Source organism: Galeopterus variegatus, unplaced genomic scaffold, assembly GCF_000696425.1.
Source record: "Galeopterus variegatus unplaced genomic scaffold, G_variegatus-3.0.2 Scaffold17159, whole genome shotgun sequence".
Taxonomy (NCBI): Eukaryota; Metazoa; Chordata; class Mammalia; order Dermoptera; family Cynocephalidae; genus Galeopterus; species Galeopterus variegatus.
This window is the reverse complement of record NW_007743270.1, coordinates 4,719-19,395: the sequence shown is the minus strand read 5'-3', so window position 1 is coordinate 19,395 and position 14,677 is coordinate 4,719. Positions and strand designations below refer to the sequence as shown.

Sequence of the window (14,677 nt, the reverse complement as noted above, 5' to 3'; positions counted from 1 at the left end):
AGAAGCCCCCCCCCCCACTTTTCTTGTCACCCTCTTGATTGCTGTTATTACATTTATGACCATCTAAAATGATCACAGGTGATGTTTATAGGTTTACTCAGTCCACCCCTACTAGATATATACTCCTCGAGGACAGGAGCTCATCACGTAGTTCACTGTTGTTTCTCTGGGACCCAACTGAATGCCCTGCCCACGGGAGGAGCTCAGTAAACATTTGTCCAGTGAGTTAATTTTACAAAGGAGGAAATAGGCTCAGAAAGGTCAAGTGCCTTGCTCAGGGTCACAAAGTTGGCATCCAGGTCTGGCTGTACCAAAGCCCTCTGCACCCGGCAGCAGCCACTGTACTCTTCAACGGGAGGAGACCCACCTTCAGGCTCCGGATGCTGGACGGGCTGGCGTCCGACTTGAGCATGACCTGGATGTCCTGGAGCACCTCCTCGCCAGAGGGCCGGGGCCGGGTCACCTCGTCAGCCACCTCCTTGGCAGCTTCCTCCAGCTGTAGGAGAGGAAAGACACAGGCTGTTAGTGACTGGGACAGAGCCAGTCCTTGGGGGGGTTAAGGATAGGGTCCCACTCACCAGCTGCAAGTGCTCGGCTGGCTGCTTGTACAAGTGGTCAGCCAGGTCCTCATCAAAGCTGGCCAGATCCTCCATCTCCACCTCAATCCAGTACTCCCCCAGGTTGTAATGTCGCTTGAGCTCATCCCTGGAGTGGGCAGGTGAGGAAGGTGAGGGCAGGAAAGGGTGCAGGAAAGAAGAAACCAACAGTGGCCGAGGTACACCCGCACCCTCAGAATCTGCTTATGCCACAGCCACCATAGTGCCACCACTCCTCTTCCCAAACACACATCTAATTGCAGGATGTTCCATCATTTAACCCTGCAGAGGCTCCCCACTGTCGACAGAGGTGTTCTCCAAAGAAAGCTCCACAGAAGTGGTTCATGAGACGGTTGGAAGATGTTTCAATATACAGACAGTTCAGCATGCACAAAACAGCAAACCAGTTCCTTCACTGCAGGACTTCTCAGAGCCTTTAACTCACTCCTGGAGACCAACAACACACATGCCTCAAACCTGGAGATTCTGAGGCAGCAGAGGCCATGTCCATCTTGTCAACTGCCAGACTCTTTTTACAGAGCATCCCATGGGACTACTGTCCCAAGAACACATTTGGGGACCACTGACCTATGCACAGTCTGCTCCCCAGCCCACAGAATCACAGGCCCATCCTCTTCTACCTTATGTCAAAGAGCCAATAAAACAGCCGGCCACACTGCTGCACATGCAATTGCCCCTATCTGGAATGCCTTCCGCACCTCTAACTCTCCTCTCGGCTCCAGAGTCACCTCCAACTTCCCTAACTCCCCGTACTTTCCTCCACTGAGGCGACTATCACCCTGGAGTTGATTTGTTGATCTCTGCCTCACTCCCCTGACTCATGAGCTTGAAGACAAGAAGTATGTGTCTTTTCATCTTTGTACCTCAGTGCCTGGCACATAAGTGGTCAGTGTTAGCTGCTGCATGAATAAATGAAGACAGGAATGGCTTTACCCGTTTTACAGATGAAGAAACTGAGGTCTAGAGAGAATGTCATTTGGATGTCCTTCAGTTAATAAATGGTCAGGCCCAATGCTGAGCCTGCAAACTCATGTTCTCTGCATTTTAAGGTCTCAGGGACACCCAAGGCCTATGAGGATTCGATACAGTGTCACAGGTTGTACAACTGACTAGGAGCCGGGATCTTGTCCAGCTTTTAAGTGCTATTGCCCAGCATGCAGAACAGTGCCTGGCATGCAGTAGGTGCTCAATCAATGAAAACGCAAGACTGGAATGAATAAATGAATGTAGGAAATAAAGTGAATCGTTACTACCTACCGCCTTCACCTTTGACACCCACAGGGAACTTGAGTTCACAAGGTATCACAAACATCACAGGAAAGGATCGTAAGAAGCAGATGAACAGAGACGAGGCAGCATAAGGAACCACAGGGCCCAAGTGGCTCTAGCTGGATGGCTGCTGCCCGCTCAACAGGGGACTCACTCAAAACTTAAGGTATAAGACATAAGAAACCACACGCGCCAAGGGGGTGAGGAGGTCCGGGATGAGTCCTGTGACCCACGATGGGCTCCTTTCCCCACCTGTGCTCCGTCTACGATTCTAAAAGGCTCCGAGCGGAGACGTGGCGCCAGACTCGGTCTGTGTCCCTGAACTGCACAAGCCGAGGGGCCGGCAGGGCATCGCTGCCGCCGTGCGCACCTGTATTTGAAGGTGAAGCCCGTGCGGTCGGTGCCCACTCGGTACTGCCGCAGGAACTCCTTGAAGCGCCTCTGCAGCTGCGATTTGCGGGCCTGCCCCTCGTCGGCCCCGGGGTCCCCCCCGAAGCTGTCGCTGTAGAAAATGCCAGGGTCGTCGAAGCCAGACATGACCGCACCTGGCGCGGGAACAAAGAGCAGGAGCAGGCTGGGGGCGGCCCGCCGCAGCCCTCCCCGCCCACGCCTGGGTCCCGGCCCCGAGACCGGGGTGCGAGCGACCCCGGCTCCCCTCCTGGACTCCTGCCCCACCACGACGGCCGACCCCAGCCCCACCGGCCTCACCTCTCCCTTCCCGCACGCCAGAGGCCGGGGGACACCAGACCCTCCACGCTCCGCCGCCGAGTTTCGCGGGAAAAACGAGACGCCGCGTTCGGACGCCGCGGCCGCCGTGCCCCCATTGGTTCGCCGTGGCCCCGCGGCCAGCGATTGGACCGCTCTTCTCCCTCGAGCCCCGCCTCCCGGGCCGGTTGCCGAAGCGGATTGGCTGCGGGACGACAGGCCTCGCCTCCTTCCGGGCTCCATTTTGTCTGCGAAACAATTTGGCGCGAAACTTGGGACCGGGAAGGAAGCGGCGGCGCGGGGCGGGCGCAAAGATGGCGGAGGGGTGGGCGCGCCGTGTTTCCCCTGTGCATGTTTCTTAAGCCTGTTTAAAAGTGTCGTGAGCAAACGGCCCCTTTCAGAGCCCTGGGGAGAAAGAACTAGGAGCTCAGCAATGACAGGGTTCAGCTGCCCCTTTTGGCGACGGGAGACGCGGCCCCGAGAAGTTCCCGCTCGCCGCGCGCCGGCCGGCCCCGGGCGAGACGCCGAGGAGCCGCTGCCTCCTGGCTGGTGGCGGGGACAGGCAGGTTCCGACGCCGCTCACTGCGTCCCCGCTCCGTGCCTCTCAGCGTAGCACACTGCCCCCAAAAGCCGAAAATTCCTCTCTTTGGGCCTCCTTAACCCCTTAAGACCAAAGTTGTCACAATTGGGACTCGAGGGACATTTTCTTTGACCCAATTGTAATCTTTTTTCTTTTTTGTAGAAAGCTTTAAATCCTTTGGCAGTGCTTAAAATGTGCGAAAATTGACGACTAGACTTGCAGCCGAGCTTGAAAAATGGGAAGAGTTGTCAGAACTGCGCAGTGGCTCTCAAGCTGCGCCCCTCCCTGCTCTGGGCCCTGTCCCAACGCGAGCCGGAAAGAACCTTCCGTCCTCTTCGCCACAGGCGTGCAGACATACGTTTGCCGGGAGCATTCATTTAAATTGTGTGTGTGTTTAATAGTACTGATTGTCACATCATCTAATTTGTTGGTTCTTGTGTTTATATTTCGTTTTCTATAGATGTGTCCTAAGGGCTGGCTGGTTGGCTCAGTTGGTTGGAGTGCGGTGTTATAACACTAAGGTCAGGGGTCCGGATCCCCATACCGGCAGGCTGCCAAAAAAATAAATAATAATAATAATTATGCCCCTTGTTCTCAGATCAATTTCTTTTTCTTTTTTTAAAGATGACTGGTAAGGGGATCTTAAGCCTTGACTTGGTGTTGTCAGCACCGCACTCTCCCAAGTGAGCCACGGGCTGGTGCCTCAGATCTATTTCTAAGTGTCTTTTTTTTTTTTTTTTAAAGATGACCGGTAAGGGGATCTTAACCCTTGACTTGGTGTTGTCAGCCCCGCACTCTCCCAAGTGAGCCACGGGCTGGTGCCTCAGATCTATTTCTAAGTGTCTTTTTTTTTTTTTTTTAAAGATGACCGGTAAGGGGATCTTAACCCTTGACTTGGTGTTGTCAGCCCCGCACTCTCCCAAGTGAGCCACGGGCTGGTGCCTCAGATCTATTTCTAAGTGTCTTTTTTTTTTTTTTTTAAAGATGCCCGGAAGGGGGATTTTACCCTTTGATTTGGTGTTGTCAGCACCACGCTCTCCCAAGTGAGCGAACCGGCCATCCCTATATGGGATCCGAACCCATGGCCTTGGTGTTATCAGCACCGCACTCTCCCGAGTGAGCCACGGGCCGGCCCTCTAAGTGTCTTTTTATTTGTGTAAGTTCAACTTACTATATTATGGGTGTTTTAACTTAATAAACATTTGGATGTAACCCCACCCAAAATTATGTGTATTTTTAGAGTGTATAAAAGTAACATAAAATGAATCTGAAACTTGCTTTTCTCACCAATGCTTTACAGACACCTCTGCACCAAGAGATGTAGATTTAGTTCATTGTATTTTAGCAGCTTCTTAATTTTCCACAGTATGGTAATAAAGACTCTCTCCTTGCCCAGACTCTAGCCCTATTCCTTTGAACCTTCTCAACTAAGACTCAACCTTGATTTATAAAGACTTGAACAAAAACTAATAGTTTTAATAGCTCAAGACCACATCTCTAAGATGACCCTAGCCTCTCTCAAAGTGCCATCCTGAGAAAACTAAAGGCTGCCAAAAATTTTTCACTGTTTGTTCCAGCCGACACCTCTGTCTCCCAGTCTCTGTGGGAGGCTAGAATCCTGACTTTGATAATTGCCAAATAGACACAGCTGGCCTAATTGCATTTACACTGACAAACACTTTGTAGTTTTTCACTTTCCTAATTCTACTAAGCACCGCTTGCCCAACCCTTACTCCCTCAATCTCCCTTTAAAATATCTATTCACCTTGGTACAAATCAAAGATGAGCTCAGTTCATGCCGGACTCTTTTCCCTATTGCAGTAGTTATTACCCGTTAAGATCTGTCCTTACCACTATAACTAATGTCTAGCTTTGCTCATCTTTGAAAATTGATAGAATACAAATTGCTCACTCATTCTCCTATTAGTAGAATTCAAGATTGTTTCTCTCTCTCCTCTCCTTCCCTTCCTTTGTCACTACAGTAACTATCTATGCCCCATTCGCAGATGCCTCCTTCTGCCAGGGCGGCAGAGCCACAGCTGCTATTTGAACGCCTGAGCTTTAGTGCTTGTTTCAGCAGCACATGTACTAAAATTGAATGCCTGAGCTTTGCACACATAATCTCATAAAGAGTGGCTCCCGGATCGATCAGTTAGTTGCACATTGGAATCTGCCAGGGCATGTTTCATAAATAGTGATTCTGGAGTCCCAACCCAGGTCTCCAGAATCAGAACCTCTCAGCGTGGAGCCCTGGATTCCGTGGCTAAGTGTCTCCAGGTGATTCTGATACCACCCTGCACAGACTGGTGTTTGGACACCACTGGATCCTCCCACTAGTTGTGGGAGGTACGTGTATTGTTCTTGTTTTACCAATGAACAAAATGAGACTTGAAGTGACTTGCCCAAGTTTCCAGACATAGGTGACACAGCCAGAACTAGGGACAAAGGTCTCCTGACTCCCAGTCCTCACATACCGGTTGTATGAGGAAATGCCTTGTCCCCTGCTCTGCCCAGTACACATCCAGTGAAGGGTTTCCACTATCCCAGATTGGGAGGTTGCATATTTAGTACTTTGGTCGCTTTCACAACTTAGGGCAGTGGAAATGGCTTGGGTTATAGGGCTGGAGAGACCTGGTTGGAATCCTTCCTGACACTCAGATAGTGGTAATGCCCCTCACAGGTTTGCTATGAGGATTAACATAGAGATGATGTAGCTGACTCCCACAATACAAGAGTCACAAAGCATTGGTCTCCCACCTTGCATAACAGCAGCTAATAATGGTGCACAGTGCTGGCATTTTGCTTTTCAAGACAGACAGGTGAGGTGGTATCACTTTATCTATATCACAGGTGATAAAACTGAGCCCCAGAGAGGTTAAGCAACCAGCCTCAAGGGGGAATAGTAGGAATTTGAACCCAGGGATCTCACTCCAGTCCCTAAGAGTCACTGTATTGAATGTATAAACTTCACCCCAGAACCTGCTCATTTCAGCCTAACAGGGAAACCCCATCCTCAGGACAGGTGAGCCTCGCATTAAGTCAGGTTGTACACACACCAGCTGCTTAAAGCTCACCCCTCACGTTCTCAAATAGAGCCCAACATCCGAAACCAGCAACTGCCAACCCCACCGCTGCCGCCTCCTCTCCCAACAGGCGTTCAAGAAACAAGTGAGGAAAAGGTCAGTTCCCCACGGATAACGGAGCCCACAAAAACACTTCAAGTTACTATCAGATAACGTTTATTATTTCACACAAAAGTTAAGAGACCAAGGCCACAGTGGTGTTAAAATAAAACACCTCCCTCCCCACCCACCCACTCCCCCAAAGCCACCCCAACCCTGCTATAAAAACAACAGAACACAACAAAATACCACAGTTCAGGCTGAGCCAGGAATAAAGAGTGGCTCCAACAAAAACAAGACAGAAACACAAGACACAACATCTGCACGTTTGTATGAAAGTTGCCACGGCCCACAGGGAAAGCGGTCATGGCCGTGCCAACAAGGATACAATGAAATCAGAGCGTTTGGAGGTCTAGGACAGCTGCTACTTCTGGCCATGGCTTCTGGGCTCTGTGCAGGAGCTGGGGATGCTGAGAGGCAGAGCTGGGCCCCTCTTCCCACTTGGCAAGTTCAGGACATTGGCCGGATGTGCTTTTGGTTGGGGAAGATGCCACAGGCTCCTTCCTCCAGAGGGATACAGGGAGAGGGCTGGGGTCCCTGAAACTGTCCCATGCGCAAGGTAAGGAAGCCAACCAAGAGATTTTCCCTCTCCAGAAAGAGGGCCCTCCTTTGGACAGAGTTCGTGGCCCCAGGGAGCCGGCACGCTTGCATTCATATGGCATAAAGTACCACGGCAACTGTTGCCACCAGAAAGCTGAGTGTAAGGACCCATCGGACAAGCGGAGCCTGGGAGAGGACGTTGAGCTGGGGCTTTTCTCTGGGAGTCTCCCTGGGGGTGGAGTCTGAAAGAGAAATGGGGGCAAGGTCAACAACAGGTAGGTGGGCATGGGGGTGTCTGATGTCACAGAAAAGCAAAGCAGAGGGGCCTCAGGATCTCTAGCACAGCCCCAGCTCAATGCCAGGATTCTGCTAGAGCACAAACAGGTATCCTTCTAGACCCTGCCTGAATACCTTAAAAGATGAGGAGCTTCCTACTTCTCCAAGCTGTCCATTCTCTGTGGTCAGCCAGGCCACACTGGGAGAAAGTTCTTGGGCCCCATGCATGTTTTTCAAACTTCTGCCTACTTTCAGCAAGGCCCCCTTCTTACGCTTTACAGGTGATGAGGTCTGAGCTATTAAATCCTCATCTCAAGGGGCCAGCCTGTGGCTCACTCGGGAGAGTGCGGTGCTGATAACACCAAGGCTACGGGTTCGGATCCCATATAGAGATGGCTGGTTTGCTCACTGGGTGAGCGTGGTGCTGACAACACCAAGTCAAGGGTTAAGATCCCCTTACCGGTCATCTTTTAAAATAAATAAATAAATCCTCATCTCAAACCCTTATACATTTTCTAAAAATGGTGGTGATGGGGCAGGAGCTAGAAAGTGGAACCTCTGAGGTCAAAATTCAAATCCACTCCCATCCCTAGTCATGTACACTCAACAGGCCAGAGGCAGCCTGCAGCCTGGGTGGGTGGGACATCCACCGAAGCCACAGGCACAGAACGAGTGTTCTCTCGGTCTATACATATTACCTTTGGAAAACTCTAACATGCATTCATGAGAAAATGAGAGTTTAAAAAGGCAAAAAAAGTAATCGTAGTAGCGTAGCATAAAAATAGCTTTGCCTTCACAGACCCCCTGAGAGGGTACTGAGACTACACTTTGAGAATTGCTGCATGAGGGTGAAGTCCCCCCACCCCACAGATCCTGGCAAGGTGAGAGAGCCACAGGCCAGGTGGGTTTGGGTGGCACTAGGAGGGAAAGCCTAAAGTCGCCTGCCAAGCAGGAAGTGAGCTTTACCTCTTTGCTCCCTCCTGCTCCCAAAGCCACACTCCCTCCCATGGTGTGTTAGGCTCAGCGAGGGGACATGTTGTGGCAGGTTCTGGTCTTTATGGAAGTCTCCCAGATGTTCTCACTGTGGCCAGTCTCGATGGCTCTCAGAGGCATGTGAGGGAGGGGCTCACATGCCACAAGACCCAGAGGTTGCAGGTCTTCCCAGTGTCCTGGGCAGGTCAGTAACTGGACCCTCCACTCCCTGCCCCACACCAGGGGACCTGCTCAGGAACCTTGAAAAGGCCTAAAAAGGAGTCTAAATGAAGGGGAGGTGGGTTGCCCATGACTTCCGAGGGGGGTTTGTGCACTTCTGAGCCAAAGAACTAGAACTAGATCAACCTCCCTTTGTTTTCTTCTTTTTTTTGCGGCTGGCCAGTATGGGGATCCGAACCCTTGACCTTGGTGTCATAACACTGTGCTCTCACAACTGAGCTAAACGACCAGCCCACCCCCTTCATTTCGAGGTGGAGAAATGGATATAAAGAAGATTCATGGCTTCTCCAGAGCCACACACTGAAGGCTGACCTGTTGCCTGCACCCTGCTTCTCACGTACAAACATTCAGAAGACAGAAGAAGGGAGACACTAGAGACAGACAGCCAGGCCCTCCTGGGAAGCCCTCACCTTGCACCCTGCTGCAGTCCCGCTGCGCCCGCGCCTGGGTCAGCAGCTCCTGCAACTCCTCAAACAGCTGAAAGACAAAAGAAGCACATGCTGTGTCAGTGAGGAATGGTGTAGGCATGAAGGTGGGATTTCACATTTTGTTATGAAATATTTTGGAAACAACAAAATCCTAAGAAAATATTGAACATTCGTATACCTTTCACCCGGAGAAAGACACTTAAGAGATGAGACATTGCAAGCACTGTTGGCTCCTCTGCCAGCTCTTCCATTCTCTCCCGTCAGTAACAACTACTCTGCATTTGGAGATCACTGCCCCCACTCATGCCCTTATTCTGTGTTCCTATGAAAGTACCGTTTTGCTTATTTTAAAACCGTATGTAAATGACACTCCAACACATGCACTCTTCCGCAGCCTGCTTTCTTCACTCAACTTTAGACCTGTGAGGTGCAGCCTTGGCAAGCTGTGTTTCATGGTATTTATCAGGCTGGGTGTGCAGACAAGGGAACTGCATGCAGCCCCTGCAGGTGAGGTGCTTTACCCAAGGCCATCCCAGAGGTCAGGCATCAGGAGCCAGCCCTCATATGGGCTCTGACTCCAAATCCCCCATTCTTTTGACTACACCTCTGAAAGACACAGAGTTTTTTGGAGGACTGATCAGATTTGGGGGAGGATGCATGGGAGAGGCATTGCTCCATAGCAGGTGCCAGGACTGGTCTCTTCTGTAATCCCAGGCTGGGAGTAAGAACCAGGAGGGCGGGAGCTGGGAGCCCAGCCCCAGAGTGCCTCCAGGTAGTGAGGTGAGTGACAGGACCCTGCTACATCTGGGTTAGAAGGAACCCCACCCCAACTTGGAACACACAACCCCTCCAGATCTGCCCAAGAATTCATCTTTCAAAGTCTTGCTCAAACCCCCTTTCCCCTGGATTAGAGACACTTGTAGAAAGATGTAACCTGCCTCCCTGGCTAGGCTGAGAGTCCCCAGAAGGCAAAGGCCATGTCTCCAGCAGCTGTAACCCTTGCAGTGCCAACCTGGCTATACACAAGTGCACACACAACTTACATGTTATCACAGACTGTTGTCACAGAGTGCTACAACTGTGGTTCTCTTGCCGTATAATGACTGCAGCTAAGTAATGAGGGCTTACCGTTGCTGGGCACTGTTGTAGGGACTTTACTTAACCTTCACAACAATTGTAAGAGGTAGGTACTATCATTATCCCTGTTTTATAGATGGGCAAACTGAAGTGTAGGGAGATTGCCCACAATCACCCAGCTAGTCTGAGGCAGGACTGGAACCCTGGCTCCCAAGACCCACAGCACCCTCCCCTACAACAAGAGAAGTGTCCCTTGGAGGAGCAGCTGGGGGAGGTGGTGGTCACCCTGGGCTGCCAGACCCTCACCTGAATGTTGAGCAGGAATGCAGTCTTGGCTTCTTCGATGACCCTCTGTCTGACCTTGGGGGTCATCTCCAGAGAGTTCATGCGGGAGCGGTAGAGCTGCTTGAACTTGGCAGCACTGGCGATGTTGGGGAAGGTGAAAAAGGCCAGGCCTTCACCCGAGCTGGGCAGGTCCAGGGCCTTCTGTGCAATCTTCTTGAGGACTTGGCCCCCGGACAGGTCGCCCAGGTAGCGGGTGTAGGCGTGGGCCACCAGCAGCTCGGGCTCTGTGCGTCCCACCTCGTGCAGTTGCTTCACGTAGCGCTGAGTGGCCGGTGTGTAGGGGATGGTCTTCTGCCAGTGGGGCCCGTACCAGAAGGCCATGTCCTGCTCCAGGGCGGCCCTGCGGTGCAGCTCTTCTGGGAAGTAGAGGGGGCTGTAGACTGGATTCTCCTTGTTGTGCTCGATCTCCTCCTCCAGGGCCACATAGATGTGGTACAGGGAAGCCATCACCAGCTGAAAGCAGAGTGAGCTTCTAAGCCAGCTGTGTAGAAGACCCCCACCCACCGTCCATCCCCTTCATTGTTGCCTCGGGAAAGACCCTCACCACTTGTCCCCTCTGGGCCCCTTCCAATCCTCTCCATGTAGCAGCCAGAGGGACTTTCACAACAGAAAAATAGAATCATGTGCTTTCTCAGCCTAAAACCCTTTTACCCCACTGGGTAAAACATGAGGCTGAATTTAATCCTTATGAAAACCCAACAAAGGAATTGCTATTCCCATTTTACGGAGAAGGAAACTAAGTCTCAGAGAAGACATGGGACATTGAGGTTGCACAGCTAGTAAAAAATGAATTGGATTCAAGCCCAGGCTAGGGAGCCACCATAGCTCTAGAGCAGGGGAGTACCTGATTAAAGGAAACAGGCCAGGTGGCTTTGGCCTTGGACCTCTGTGTGACCATCTTCAGAGCACAATCTCCTTCCTGGAGGTCCACTCTGTATCCCACCACCTCTGGATGCTGGCCTGGGGTGACAGGCCCTGGCAAACTTTGGCTCAGGGCTCCCTGAGCCATTACACATTAGTACTCCAGTTCAAATTTGAAGGAGGACAGAATTAAGATGTTTCAATTGAGGTTTCCAAGTTATTTCTGAGCCATAAACATTCTTGGCAGCCCCATTCCTCAAGGGGACAGAAAGCCCAGCAGCCTGGTACAAAAGGGTCTGAGTTTTTGAGTGACAGGCCCAGTTCTAACCTCAGTTCTGCCAGTCCTCAGCTGTGTGACCCTGGGTGAGCCACTTGCCCTCTCTGGTCTCAGTTTACCAATCTAGAGCAGGAGATGATCTGAGGTCTGTGTGAGTCTGTGCAAGTCAAGCCTCAGTTTCCTCCCCCACAAAAGGGAATAATCCAAACACATACTACATGAGGCTGGTGTTAGGGTACAGTGAGATGATTCAGGCAAAGCCCAGGGTGCAGCCTGGCACTTAGTGCTCAGATCAGAGAGGCCGTGAGAAGTGCCCCCTCCAGCAGCATAAATGTAATGCGTGCTGGGTTCTCTCATGGATCTTGGTGCCCACTTTGAACTCTGTGACTTAGAGGCAAGATCTAAAGTCTGTGGTGGCCGGGGAGGGTGTACTGCAGAGGTCACCTCCCGTTCCAGGCTCCCCACAGCCACATCACAGCAACTGGGTGTACGTCATCTTTCTGATGGAGGGAGAGGAGTATGAGGAAAACTCATTACCCACAGGACACGCCCAAGGGCCCCACCACCCTGGAACTACATGTTAAATCTCTCCTCAATGAAGCATCTCTCGTGGTGGAACCAGGGTGGGGGAGGGTCCAGATTGCAAAAGAGCGATGAAGGTCTACAGCTCTCCACCCCCACACTCTGTTCAACCTCAACAACCCACACTAACACTTGTCTGGTTCTTCATCAAGCTCTTTCCTTCCGTTTGCATGAATTTCACAACAGTACCAGGAAATAGCCAAATCAGTGCCTGGCATAGAGTGGGTGCTTCAGAAAACCCTGCTGTTGAAATGCCATTTCACAGATGGGAAAAAGGTGGCTTGGGGAGGTTAGATGGGTGTCCCCAGTTGCACTGTTAGAAAGTGGTCCTGCTAAGACTATACTATCTCTCGCCTTCAGAAGCCAATAAGAATTAGGTCAGGAGCGCAAGCCCTGAAATGAGACTGGTCTTGGCTTGATATTGACCTTTTCACTTACTGGCTGTGTGACCTTCTGTTAGTCACTTAGCCTCTCTGAGCTTTCCTGTCCTCATCTTCCACAGCAGGGTTGAGGCAAAGATTAGAACTAAGTGTATAAAATGCCCCCCTAACAATAGGGTGTTCAGTTGATAGAATTGCTGCCCAGCCTCTCCACAATACTACTTAGCAGGCCATGAACTCGTGTGACCTCCTCTCTCTGAGCTTGTGTCATCATTTGTAAGATGACTCCCTTGGACATGCCAATCTGGTCCCTCAGCATCCCCAAATCCCCACTTAAATCACTGGCCTGAGCCTTGGGCATAACTGCACCTGCCACACCCTCCACCAGGGCTCCTCCTACCGGGCCACATACCTTAAAGCCCTCTGGAGTCACCTGGCCCTTCTGAAAGTTCCTCATGAACTCAGCGTTCTCTGCCTGGGTGTGCACCTCCTTGGTGGCCTCCTTCAGGACCTCTGACAAATCCTGGGGCATCCTGCAGAGGGAAGGGAGGGTGGGTGAACAGGGGCTGGCAGCAGGTGAGCTCTTCCCAGCCTCTGAGCTTGAGGATGCCACCCACCTGTCCGCAGTCCTTCCAGAGACTTTGGCTTTATCAGACTATATCTGCAGAAATAAATCCAGCCTTCCAATCTGACACAGGACATGTTCCCAACCACTTAAGATGCAGCCCCTCTTTAGTCAATAAAATCCTACGTAATGTAGCCCCCCAAACCAAGGGGGAGGCTGTTACCAGCTATTCCCAGTGGAGGGCAGGAAGTACAACAAAACCCAGGGAGAAGCTGCAGACAGTGTGAACAGTCACAGTCAACGCTGTAATTGCTTTGATTGGCTTTCAGACCCAATACTTAATTCATTTATTTTCAAGTTTCAGAAACAAATCTTTTTGGGCCGGCCTGTGGCTCACTCGGTAGAGTGCAGTGCTGATAACACCAAGGCCACGGGTTCGGATCCCATATAGGGATGGCCGGTTCGCTCACTGGTTGAGCGTGGTGCTGACAACACCAAGTCAAGGGTTGAGATCCCCTTACCGGTCATCTTTAAAAAAAAAAAAAAAGAAAAAAAGAAACAAATCTTTTGACTTCCTATAATGTTATGCTTTTCGTGAAAGTGTTAGGGCTAAAAAGCCTGAGAAATTCTGCTTTACTCAAAGAAAAAGTCGCTTTCTGGGAACATTTCTGCCATGTGTCCATATCCCCCCGAACCCATAGAACTGTAACTTCTCCCTCCTCTCCCACACCCCTTCCAGAAACATCATCTCCTGCTCTGTACACGCTCAGCAAATCCTTGGGGGAAGAGGATGAGCAGGACTTGGAGGTGGATAGACCAAGGCTCAAATCCCAGCTCTGACACCTGCTGGCTGGGCACCCTTGTGCATGTTGCCTCCCTGAACTGTGTGTCCTTCTGTGAAATGAGGAAAAGCACAGCCAAGGTCATGTCTTGCTCAGGTGCCTCACAGCTAGAGGGAGGCAGAAGCCACCAAGAGAACCAAAGCACTCTCACCCAGGGATCCCAGATCAAGCAAGAGCATCTCCAAGCACACCTCTAAAGTTGGACACCAAAAAATAAAAGTTGGCTACCTCGAAGGCCGGATACCACAGGGGACACTCCCATCTGGTCACTCACTCCTCACCAGAGTGCCAGGCAGGTAAATCACCTTTCCTCCCTCCAGCTACCCCACCGGCACAGGCAGGATCGGAACCCAGTTCCTCCTGACTGCAAAGCCCAAGTTCCTGGCTCCTCCGCTCTGTCGCTGCCCGGCTGTGTGTCAGGGAGGGACTGAGCCGCAAGCTGGGCAGGGAGGGAGGGGCGCCCCGTACTTGCCTGTCGGGCTGGGGGTGCTCCATCCGGCCGGTGCTGCCTTGCTCGGTGCTGGGCTCAGTGCGGGCTCAGTGCTGGGTTCGCTCGGTGCTGGGTTAGGTGCTGAGCTCGCTCGGTGCTGGGCTCGCTCGGTGCTGGGCTCGGTGCTGAGCTCGCTCGGTGCTGGGCTCGGTGCTGGGCTCGGTGCTGGGCTCGCTCGGTGCTGGCTCCGTGAGCGACAGCCGCGATGGGAGGAGGCGAGCAGTGACTGCCGAGCCGTGGCCGCGCCGACCTTTTATGCTCGGGCGGGTCACGTGGGCCCGTCCAAACAGCTGATTCCCACTCTCTGGCCCGAAGTTGCAACACCCGCGGGGCTTGCTTCCCGCTCTCCCCCGGCGGCGCAGGGTGGAGGGGAGCTGTCATATGACCCTCGGAAAACAAAGTCCAGCCACAGGACGCTTAGACAAAAAAAAAAAAAAAAAAAAAAAAAA

General features: G+C 51.9%; 2 protein-coding genes across 2 annotated transcripts; both read right to left on the bottom strand.

Annotated features, from left to right (window-relative positions):
• Nucleotides 1-367: 367 nt before the first annotated feature.
• On the bottom strand, nt 368-2,423 carry LOC103582641 (DNA replication licensing factor MCM5-like; the record flags this gene model as incomplete). Its single annotated transcript, XM_008564186.1, has 3 exons — nt 2,257-2,423; nt 579-705; nt 368-496 (listed from the first exon to the last, which is right to left on the bottom strand). Coding segments are annotated over exons 1-3 (423 nt in total), but the record flags the coding sequence as incomplete, so codon positions are not given.
• A 3,970-nt stretch (nt 2,424-6,393) lies between these two features.
• LOC103582640 (heme oxygenase 1-like) lies at nt 6,394-14,233 on the bottom strand. Its single transcript, XM_008564185.1, has 5 exons — nt 14,211-14,233; nt 12,744-12,864; nt 10,193-10,684; nt 8,792-8,858; nt 6,394-7,135 (listed from the first exon to the last, which is right to left on the bottom strand). Exons 1-5 carry the CDS (start codon nt 14,231-14,233, stop codon nt 7,005-7,007), a joined length of 834 nt encoding a protein of 277 aa, XP_008562407.1. The 3' UTR covers nt 6,394-7,004.
• Between the last annotated feature and the right edge of the window lie 444 nt (nt 14,234-14,677).

What these genes read in the sequence shown, in the direction of transcription:
- LOC103582640 (XM_008564185.1), bottom strand. Translation starts at nt 14,233, where the DNA reads ATGGAGCACCCCCAGCCCGACAG. An exon ending in GAGCACCCCCAGCCCGACAG is followed by an intron (nt 12,865 to 14,210) that starts GCAAGTACGGGG and finishes TTCCCTCTGCAG; the next exon opens with GATGCCCCAGGATTTGTCAG. An exon ending in GGACTGCAGCAGGGTGCAAG is followed by an intron (nt 7,136 to 8,791) that starts GTGAGGGCTTCC and finishes TTTCTCTTTCAG; the next exon opens with ACTCCACCCCCAGGGAGACT.